This window comes from Myotis davidii, unplaced genomic scaffold, assembly GCF_000327345.1.
Source record: "Myotis davidii unplaced genomic scaffold, ASM32734v1 scaffold668, whole genome shotgun sequence".
NCBI lineage: Eukaryota > Metazoa > Chordata > Mammalia > Chiroptera > Vespertilionidae > Myotis > Myotis davidii.
In genome coordinates this window covers 111704-123223 of record NW_006299394.1, presented here as the reverse complement: position 1 = coordinate 123223, position 11520 = coordinate 111704, and the positions used below count along the sequence as shown (strand labels likewise).

Below are 11520 nucleotides of genomic sequence, written 5' to 3'. Positions count from 1 at the left end.
ACCAGTCTTGCTAAGTGTGTGGTGCCTCGCTTTATAAAGACAGTGCACCCTTGGAAAAGTTATATCTGAATATTACTGTGTTAGTCACATCGTATTTGAGTGGGCAATGGGTATTTGAAAACAGAAATCTATAAGATTGTGTAATATACATAATCCTTTCTTCTTCTTCTCTCTCTCTTTTTTTGTTTTGTTTTGTTTTCTACAATTTTTAAAGATCAAGTTTTCTTAAAGTAAGATGACATGGATTAGGTTCCAGGATCAGTGTCCACTCTCCAGAATCCCATATGGGTGGCATCTAATTCAACCAGAGGGACACACTGCTGTTTCCGATTCTCAGTGTGGACTACCAGCAGCTTTATATTTCAGCCATGGAGCTCTTTGGGGCTTCCTCCTCTAAACGAAACAGAGCATACCCAGGAAGCATGGAGAGGGCCGGAGGAATCCAAACGGAACAGCGGAACTACTTCTAAGGGAACTGTCTCCGGTTTTCTGCGAGTCGCCGGTGTGTCGTCTGTGTGTGTTATAAATGGCTCAGCGTGCTATCAGTAACGAATCTAGGGGGCAGCTCAGGACCGAGGTGTGGGGTTCACACAGTGTCATTCAAAATGGATCTGTTAACCCTCTCCTGTAAGTGAGCACCACCCCTGGGACTAGAACCTGAAAGAAGTTCAGCTAAATTGCACTTTTAATAACAGTCATAAAAAGGCCCTCTTGGCTTTCCTGCTCCATCCTCAAACTCTGGCCGAAGACACATCCCTGGAGCACACCACAGGGCTGTCCTAATTGCTCTGAACCTCAACTCTCTCACCAGGCCCACAGGTCCATCCAACAAGCCCACAGCGGCATTGTGGGACTTTTAGAATCATCCTGCATGGGGGAGGGGCTTGAAAAAGGCACCATATTTATATATCATAGTTCATGATTGGGAATAAAAGGAAAAGCTCTTTTTTTGCGGGGGGGGGGGGGATATAAGCTAGAAGAGCTGGAAAAATCCTTATTATAAAAATTAGAAACTCTTTAAAAAGTTTGATATTGGCCTGACCAAAGGAAATACAGTTTTTCATATTTATTGCTTCATGTGAGTAGCTCAGATTTTCATTAAAGAGCTCTAAGTTAAGGCTTAGGAAGTACATCTCACAAAGGCCCAGCAGTTAAAGTTGAGCTTCTGTGAAATCGAGTGGAAAGAATCGAATATATAAGCACAGTGCTTGCTTTGTGCTCCATGCACACGTCAGGAACTTCGGACCCTGGCACACAAGGTCCAAATCATTCAGAAACTAAAACAACAAACAAACAAAAAAGTGAAAAATGCTATTCTTATTTGCTGAAATGTTCTTGAAGCCCTCCATGGATTCTTGGCTTTTACACATTATCTTTTTGTAAAGTTAGGACTAGTAACGGGAACAGAACAAGCAGCTGTAAACAAAAATCACAATTCAGGTTTCACTGAGAACATGGCGAAGGCCCCGAATATCATAGTGACTGCAGAGCACAGAAATGACCTATCCAAACGCTGTGATTAAGGGTGCTCCGAATAATCACTTTTTGGAAGGAGGTAGGTAGATGGAACCATTGAGAGTCACCATCGGTCAGTTCATATCAGCACCTTGGACAGCTCCCAGGACTCCCTCTCAGACTAGAGCAAATGTCAATATACCTGCAGTTTCTAAGTGTTCCTTTCATTCCAGTGAGTCTATGATGATCAGATAACCAACTAATAAATGCACAAGGATTCATTTGTAATAATAACTTATTCCTTCCTCTCCCCACCGCTCATTCTCCTCCCCACCCCCCTTCACTCCCCTCCCCTCCTATAAAAATCAATAAAGCAATACCCTCAAGTGAGGATTAACAGAAAAAGAAGAAGCTTCTGTAATTAGAGACTTATAGGTTGAGAAATCCAGTTATTTATTTTTCAGTTCTCAAATATACAACCAGAATTAGCACTTGAGTTATAGGCAAAAATTGTATCCACTTTACCTTTCTCCCATTGGAAAGATCACCCCAAACATCTTGGGTATTTGAGCACCCTCAGCCCCCTCCCATCCGACAGCGGACTGTCTGTCTTACAAACGCCTGGTGTGGATGTGTCACTTCCACTTCTAACTGGTTGGGAAGCAGCATTTGCCACAGGCACTGTTTAGTGTCGTTTCCATTCCCTGCATCTCACAGGAAAATGGTCAATAGTTTGGATAAAAGAACCTCCTGGTCAGCTCCAAATAAGATATGGCTCCTTGCATGGTGTTCACAGCAAGTCTGTTGAAGCAGGGATTTCTTTATTCCTAAGAGGAAGAGATTTTCCCCAAGGGTTATGGTTCTACCACCCAAGGAGCAGCTCTGCTCTTCACAGGTGGCTGCAAAGGCGGGCAAACCGGGAGGTCTGCTTTGGCTCAGAAATTCAGTTTGGCTCCTGCCATTCCTGGCAGCCCCACTGCGCATCTCCACCACGGGTGCTCCACATACTTCCAGGCCAGTCGGCTTCTACTTAGGAGGGATTACAACCAGAGGTGGCCCCCGCTTGGGCCGCCACATGAGGACCTGGGCATCGTTGGCGTTGGGTTTCACTAGTGCATTGGGGGGGATGGGTTCCATCCGGCTCAGGATCCGGGGCTGCTCCTGCTGAGTCCTGCCCACCAGCCGGGCCCGCTGCCCCAAGAGCTGAAGGGGGTCCACCTCAATGTCCACCCTCATCCTCCACTTAATGGTCTGCAGGATGATCTTCTCCTTGGTGGTTGTGTTCATGGCCACCAGCCAGGTGGTGAAGCTCTGGTCCCTCTTGATCCTGGTGAGCAGCGGCACGTTGCTGTCGCTCACGGGCACTGCCCATGTCACACTGGGGTAGAAGTTGTCGTTCATGCTGACGGAGAACCTGGACATCTTGTTGGTGGGGCCGACCAGGGTCACAGTTTCTGTGGTGTTCCCGTACCACGGGTAGCTCACCCCATCTGAGTCACTGATGGCTTTTACTCTCCCTTCCCTCAAGTCAGGCAGCTCCCAGCTCGACCTGGCAAAGCAGAAGAGATGCACAGAAAGGAAGAGGCTGAATGAATTTTTCAAAAGCTGGAGAGGTGCCCACCACTTCCTAACACAGCCAACTTGGGCAAGGTGGGAAATTCAGAGGGGAATTCAGATCAAAAAGTTCCATGCTGTGCTGTTTCATGATTAAATAGGAACAAATGAAAACAAACAAAAATTAAAAAGCAATACCAAAACAAGTTAAATAAAGCCATAGCTGGTCCAACTGGAAGCAGAAAACTCAAATAGGCATTTGTGAGACCCACAAGGAGGCATCGACTATTTGGGATGGTGGAATTATAACCAAGTGTGTAAGGCATTCATTGCAAAGCCCACTTTCTTGGGACTTATGAGTGTGTGTGAGGTTTGCTTGTTGGGAAGAGGTGCAGGTTAAGGTTTGATGTACTTGGAAGGAACTATTAGGTTGTAAGAGGGCAAAAGGAGGCAAAGTGAAAGATTACATCAATTCTTAGGAAATCCCAGTAGTAGAATTTCTACTCAACAAAGAAGGTTGTTTAAACCCCAGTCACTAGTCAACCTGACTTAGAAAATATAGACATAGAACCTGGTGACACAAAGAGATAAGCGTCACCTCTGGAACCACCTTGAGTGAACGCTTGTGAAGGCTGGCAGACAAAGTCTCTCACAGCGATTCTCTCATTGGCTTCAAGTCCAGTCTGGAAGTCTAATTGCTTCGTTTAGCAAATTTGCCATTTGGGCATTTTGCTACTCTTCCTGGTTGTCCCCAACCTTGTGCAGAAGGAAAAAAGAGGACACGTGCCCAACTCTTAGCCCATGTCTCTCTCCCTTGCCATGGACTCATTACCAACACCATCATAACCATCATCACCATCATCACTACCACCACCACCACCACCACCACCACTGTCACCATCACCATTTTTTTTATTGATTTTTACAGAGAGGAAGGGAAAGGGATAGAGAATCAGAAACACCAATGAGAGAGAAATATCGATCAGCTGCCTCCTGCACACCCCCCACTGGGGATGTGCCCGCAACCAAGGTACATGCCCTTTACCGGAATCGACCCTGGGACCCTTCAGTCCGCAGGCCGATGCTCTATCCACTGAGCCAAACCGGTTAGGGCACCATCACCATTATTACCATCATCATCATCATCATCACCACCACCACCACCATTATCACCATCATCACCATTATCAACACCATTGTTATAATCACCATCACCACCATCATCATCATGATCACCATCATTACTGTCATCAGCAGCAGCATCACCATTGCGATCATCACCATCATCACCAACATCATTACCATCATCACCACCATCATCATAGCTGGCACTTTTTGAGCGCTTGCTCTATTCCAACCACTGTGCTAAGTGCTTTATGTTTTCTTAGTCAATGCTCAAAATATACTGCAAGATAAATGAATTTTTATTTCCATTTACATGTAAGAGGATGGAGGCACTTCAAATTCCAGACAGGCCAAACCAAACTCGCCTTGTTCACAGTAAAGTAGACCCTTTCCCCATTTCTGCTGCACGGTAAAGTAGACCCTTTCCCCATTTCTGCTGCAGTGGCCCAGTGCTAACTGTCTTCCAGGTCAGAGGTGAGGTCATCTTTGGCTTCTCCTATACTCTTTCCTGGACTGCCACACCTATTGCATCACCACATCCTGTGAATCTTGCTCCATAAATGATGCTTGAATTTATCTCCTTTTCTGCATCCACTCTCACTGCCCTCAGCATCCCTGACCTGGTCTATGGTAACGGTCTCTAACTGGTATTCAGAGATGCAGATATGACTGTGCCCTTTCTATGTCTAAAACCCTCCAAAGGCTCCTCTACCTGGGCACCACTGGCTTCCCCCACAGCATAAAATTCAAGTTCATCAATAGGACATAGTGGCTCTCAAGGTCTGGCCTCCTCATCCCCACACACTGTTCTGTTCCTCACCTCTTCCCCTTTGCTCATGCCCTGCCCTCTGCCCACACCACTTCCTCCCTCCTAGTCTCATTGTACCTAACTACTCTTCCTCTGAGAATCACTGAATGTGTCACCTCCGCCAGGAAGCCCTCTCTTCCATGCTCCTAGGGATGTATTCAGACCTTCACAGGCCCCAATTAGAATGATCTGTTTTTGTGCCTGTCTTTCCCTTTAGGTTATGATTGCCTTCAGGCTTGGGACTGTGACTTATTTTTGAATCACTGGTGTCTAGCACATTGCTGATAATAATAGATCTTAATAAATCTCCACCAAAGGAATAAGTAAATATTTGACTGGAATCATTTTCATGCCTCTACGCCTGTAGCTTGGTAGAACTTGTATACAACAAAGCGCTTTACCACAGTTTTACACTTTATATGTTCACTCACCTTAAAAAACAACAGCACACTAGCATCTACTGTTCACTTAGGTCTACTATTAGAACAGCTCCATGCCTAACGCTGAAGGTTATGTGTGCTTAAGGGGGAGGGGGAGGAGCCCTGGGCCTTCTCCGTGCAGTACCGGCAGCACCTGTCGGAGGCAGGGACCAGCGTACGCTGTTCACACAAGCGAAGGCTCCTCTGAGTGAAACGGGCTGAGAAGCAGCTGCGGCCTCCTACGTCTCAGAGCGATGACAGGGGCCAGTGAAGCGGTGTGTGCAGGTGCTCAGAAGCGCTAACATGCCGGGCCAATGTGAGTTATTATCTCATCCCTCCTTCTCGAGAACCACAACCTCTTCTCCTCGCTGTGATAAGCAGTGTTTGCGTTTTAGACAATCAGCCATTGACCCAGCACTCACAGCTAATGGACTCGCCAATGGAGCTAATAATGAAAACATCGATTACTGCAACCTTCACGCTTCCTGCATCTCTTTTATAAAAGAAAGCGGCAAATCTCAAACAAGCTCGTGTGAAGCATTTCAATCAAATCAGTGGGCCCTGGGTGAAGGTCCAGGTGCCCCCAGACCAGCCAGGTCTCCAGGGCCCACCGGGCACAGCCACTCTCTGAAGAGCCCACTTGGCTCCCCGAAGCCCTGTGGTCACTGAGGAGATGGGAGCCGGCGTTCTGGAAGGCAGGGCCCGGGCTGGTGTGGGATGGGAGTGGGGGATCACACACGGAAGGTGCCCACAGACCTCCCAGGGCGGCGTGGTGGAGCTCCCCCGGCCCAGGTGACAGGAGTCCCTGCCTCGTCCCTCACGTAGCGGGGCTGGGACACCCACTCGGGTGACTTCTGGCTGTGCCCCTCCACACTGAGAGGACCTGGGGCTAAGAGGATGAGAGCCCCTCCTTCCAGACCACACTCTGCGGACCTGAGGCCTCAGTATTCCCACCCAAGTGGCCCGAAGCTCACAGTGACGGAGTCCCCACTTGGGGATGTGGAAAGTTAGGTTACGGGAACACCACACTGAGCACCAGGCTGAGGAGAGCAGTGTGCCCATGTGCCAGCCAGTGCCACTCCATAAGGCACACCCAGCACCCCACACCATTCTGTCCCCCAAGTCCCTCCAGGAAGGAGCTGGAAATAAGCCCGGGTGGGAGGTAAGAGAGGGGAGCGGATGGAGACCCCCTCAAGGGCAGGTGCGGGGAGAGGGCTGTGCTGGGAGGTGGGGGCGGCAGGGGCGTGTCACCTGACGAGTCACGAAGCCACACCCACGCGGATGCCAATCTCAGCCCCGGCACTGGCCCGGGTCCTGATTCTCAGATGGTTTGCGCCGAAATTACAGAGTAAGTTTAAAATTAGGCTTTCCTCCCGTTGCACTGTGTATGTCAGACTCGGGAGCCTGTGACTACCACCTCCCACCGCCCCTCCGCCCCCGCCCTTCCGACCGCATCCTTTCCTGACTGCGTGGGAGACATTTCCCACAATAGGAAGGCCCTCTTCAGGGTTTAAAGAGCCTCCGTGTGTGGAGGGCCCAGGCTGGGCCTCCTCGTCGGGTCCTCCTGTTCCGCTTGGACTGGTCCCCTGGCGACACCTTCTCGCTAGGGGCTCCGCCTTCAGGGTTCAGAGCTCAGGTCCTCTTGCACCGCCCCGGTGAGCTGTCAGAGGCCCCGCAGGCTGGCTCCCACGGACAGCCCTGAGGTCTCGAGTGGGTGATGTCTGAGCTTCCTGGAACAAAGTGGCTCCCCCACAGAGCTGCGGGCCGGGAGCCCCAACACGTCCTCACACAGGCCTGTGGCCGCTGTGCCATTCACAGGGGCCTGTGCCGGGCACCCCTCAAGCCCACAGCCTCCCTGAGGTGCTGGGTCAGAGGGCCTCCAAGGGGTCGGACTCCAGCCTTTGTCTTCTCCATCCACGTGGCTGCCCTGCCCCCAGGCACGCCTCCTCTCCAGGCCACCGAAAGGTCTTGCTGGGCCTCCGTCCACGCTGCCCAGTCGGGCCCCACAAGCCAGGAAAGTGATCTTTAAGAACGTAAATCAGATCAGGAGGCATCTCTCTGAGACCCCCACGCTGGCCTCTGAGCACTTTCAACACCAGGGTGCACCCCGACCTTCTCGTCCTGGAGCAGGACCAGCGCCTCACACCTCTGGTGGGTCCCTGCAGGACATCGGGTCCTCCCCTCTCCAGTCCCGCCTGCGCTGCACAGATCCTTGCGGCTCAGCTGTTGATCAAGACACAGCTGCTTTTCGGGGGCTGAATCCAACGCTCCCATGGCGACGACGATGTGAACATGGACGCGCCAGGCCCCTGCTCCCAGCTGCCAGCGCTTCTGCCTCCTCTTCCAGGAGCTCGCGGTTTCCACCAAATAACGCCTGGGAGGGAGGGCAAAGGGTGGGGAAGGGTCAGGTCCAAGACACCAGGCAGAGGGCAGATGCGGGCACGGAGAGGCTGAGCCGGGACTGGCATGGTCCAGTGCACAGACGCGTGTGCACTCAGAGTTCACTGTTTTCGCTAACCTCCCAGTGTGTGCTCACAGGCCTCAGGCCCCTGCACGCAGGAGCAGCAGCTGAGCTGGGCAACTGGGTGTGTGTTATGTCCTGGGGGCCGTCCACATAGCACACAGCGGGGTGCCGCCTGCAGGGGTGGAGGCGCACACAGAGGGAAGCACAGAGGAGGTCGCCTGGTGCAGCCAAACCAGGCAGCAGACGGGGGAGCCTCCAGGACACTGGTTGGGTGATGCCCCTCGCGGTCGCCCAGGTAAGCACTCGGCACTTAGGGGTCACCCTGTGGTTCACACTATCCTGGTGAAGGGCCTGCGCAGTGATGCCAGGCGCAGCCGCTAGGCTGAGAGGGGTGAAGTCGCTTGCCTGTACCTCCAGGCGGGTAAGTGGGAGGGTGGGAATCAGCCCAGGAGAAACCCACGACCTTCCCCTAAACTGGGTGCCTCCCCCAGGGCATGTGGTGTTTTCCATTGTAGAGTTTCATCATCTGTACTCCTGACACTTGATTAATTCCTTTAAAACATAATTCCTGAAGTCCTGGGTCTGAGGCACTGAGGCTGAGGGGACACAGCTGCGTGACGGGGTCAGGACTGAGGCAGGCGAGGTGAGGAGTGGCCCTCGGCCTGAGGAAACTCCGGGCGTTGGGGCGGCGGAGGCACTTGCTCCCTCGTGTTTTCTGTTTCTGATGGTGGTGTCCCGGGCTGTTCTCCCGTCTCCTCGAGAGCCCTGTGTCAGGAGTCAGCCCCAGCGAGCAGTCGGGCGGGGGCGCTTTGAGTGGATTCCGCGGCCGCTGTCAGTCGACTCCATCAAACGCTCGGGAACTGGCTCTGGGCCCTGGATGGGTCGCCTCTGCTCAGGGGACTCTGGCGTCAGCCTGAGCGCCAGCGGGGAGCTGGCCTGCAGCAGAGGCCTCTGGAACCTCCTGCTCTTTAGATGTTGGGGTGAGTCAGGCGCTTAGGACTCTCCCGCTGCCCGGGCTGTCGAAGCTGCGTGGGCTCTGATGTGGATTCAGAGGAGCATCAGCAGCGCACCCGCACGCCCGCCCCCGGCGCTGAGCCCACTGGGCGGGGCAGAGGGCACTGGGCGGAAGCCCCAGGTCCACGTGGTGGGTGCCAGGCAGCTGCACGCTGTGCCCGGCTGTGAGGTGGAGGCCCTGTGGAGCGCTGTGCCGGCTCCCGAGAAGCATGTGCAACATCAGGTGTTCGGCCCACTGCAATTTCCAGGCTTCAGCAGCGGCCAAGCGCTCCCATCCCGGGACCCTCGGTGAAGGGCGCCTGGCCATTCCCGCCGCTGACTTGCACGGCTGTGGGCCTTTCCCACGGTGCCCAGCCCCCGGGGGAGGGGGTAGAGGAGGCAGGCCCGGATTAGTCTGGCTTGGGTTTTGCTGGGTTGGTGGCCTTCCCACGTCACTTCCCACCATCAGCAGAGTAAAACCCAAACCCCTAACTTGCTTCTGGCGCATCCTCCTCTGGCCTCTGATTCCCCAGCTTCACCCCACACCACACTCCCCTGTGCTCTCAGCACTCTGTCCCCACCAGGTTCAACCGGAGAGGCTGGTGGAAAGCCAGCCGGAAGCTGGCCATGACAGCCTCCTGCAGAAGTAGCGCCCCCTCCTGCCCTCCCAGGCCCTAGAGCCTTCCTCCCAGTGTCCCCTTTCTGACCCAGTGCTCTGTGTGGGTTGAATGACATCCACATGGAAACTGGGAACCAGAAAGCCCTCTCCGCAGGCGCCACTGTCCAGGGCCCCGAGCTCACGCCCACGGGAAGACGCCACTTTCTAAGGCAGGACCCCACCCACCTGCCCACCCATCCGCACTTGAACCCGCCCACCCTGGACAGGCAGACAAACGCCAGCCCGGACCCCGACCCCGTACTCCACAGGAAGACGGGCTGAAAAGGGCCAAGTCGCGGGGCGGGAGGTGCTAGGAGCCCAAGGAGGAGGCCACTTCCCTGAGGACAATGGGCTGAGACCACCCAAGGCCACAGTTAAGCTTGTCCTTTCCTGGCTGCGACTTGCCCACCGAAGGCTCTGCAGTCCCAGCAGAATCAACAGTGAGGAAAAGCCACCTCGGGGACACGGCTCATTTACAATCAGTCCCGTGGTTTGTTGAGCCATGTGCCTGGCACTGTCCCGGGTGCAGGGAGCACCAGGCTCATAAGCTAAGGTCCTTGCTCGTGGGAAATGGTGACATGATTCGGGAGCACAGACTGAGGGGCGGATCACTTCAACCTGACATGGATTTGAGGACAGATACACGTCATCATGGGCCAGCAGGCGAAGCGCCTGGCCAGCTCAAGGGAGGAGGGTGGTGACCACAGCGACGTTGCCTGGCATCTTCACGCGTATTCACTCAGTGACCCTCACAAGCACCGGTGAGGAGGGAACTAGCGCTGTCCTCAGCTTAAGCGGAAGGAGCCGAGGTCTGGGGAGGGAATAAGCGAGCGGAGGATTTTGCGGGATCTGATCACAGGCCACGGGCTCCTGGCCGAATAGTGAGGAGCGAGGAGGAAGCGGCATGGCTGACGGCGCCAGGTGTGGTGTGGGCACAAAGGAAGAGGAAGCGTCTCGCATCACCTGGACGTGAAGTCGGGCCAAGATCCAGGGGTGAGGAGGCAGAAGGGGGGTGGTGGCCTCGGCGACTCCCCCTGGCTGTGTGGCTGGGTTGGTGCAGGGAGGTGGGGTCTCAGGTGTAATCCTTTGTGGGTCCCGGCTCCTCCCGTTGCCATGGAGATACTCACCAACTGGTGACAATGGACGGGAAAAAAGCCCCGGCCAAATTCCGGCTCAGCCTTCACATTTCACCAAGTGCCCTCTTCTAAATGCCCTCTTCGTCCTCACTGTCATTGATGGAGAAGATGCCGGCTCTTTCTTTTAGACACGGCGGCCGATGCTCAGCCAGGCCTGAGTGAGCTTCTCCAGGCCCGAAGTTAGGACGTGATGGAACCCGGTCTGGCAGGAACCTCCCTCCACATCCTGTTCGTTTCCCACCACATGCTCCTGACCCTGTGAGCAGGATGGCGGAGGAGCGAGGAAACTCAGTGATTAACACGGCTCAGCTAGCATTTTTCTGTATCCAGAGTCTCTTTTTCTCAAGAATTTTCCAGAACTTGGGGAAATGATCTATCCAAACTGCCTGTGACTGACTCGGTAAACACGAGCCAGAAATAGCTGGCTAATGAGTTACCATCAGTGTGATTATGTCTGCCAATGGGGCACCCATGGAGGTGGAGAATAAAAGCCGGGGAGTGTCCCTCCGGTGGCGGGGCCCAGCCTGCTCCCCCCCACCCCGCAGGGAGCCAGGCCGGCTGCCGGGGTGCGGTTTAAAGGGACCCCTCCAGGTGGTCGGTGCTCTCCCTCCCTCCGCCTCCCACTGCTGAGCCGAGTGAGTCCTGGGGCCTCCTCTCTCCCGGGACCTCTCACCTGGGACTCAGGCCTGGTTCTCGCCTCACTCTGCCTGCTGGGCATCGGCTCCCTCTAGCTGTTCTTGCCTCTGAGGCAGACCTAGGTTCTCCCCTGCTCTGCGCTCCTCCCAACCTGCCCCGCCCCCCCGCCGCCCCAGAAATCCCGTCCTGACCCTCAGGACCCCCCGATGAATTCTGGGCACGAACCCAGCTCTTACTTTAAGTCCAAGTGCTCCAAACACAGTCCCTGAAAT

The 11520-nt window shown here is 54.2% G+C and overlaps 1 protein-coding gene across 1 annotated transcript in view; it reads right to left on the bottom strand.

Moving 5' to 3' along the window:
- Positions 1–2259: 2259 nt before the first annotated feature.
- FAM78B (family with sequence similarity 78 member B) overlaps positions 2260–11520 on the bottom strand; it is a 41139-nt gene continuing 31878 nt past the window's right edge. The window contains exon 4 of the mRNA XM_015571292.1: positions 2260–3004. Coding sequence (XP_015426778.1) covers positions 2482–3004 — 523 coding nt within the window. The 3' untranslated portion in view covers positions 2260–2481. The remainder of the gene's footprint in view (positions 3005–11520) is intronic.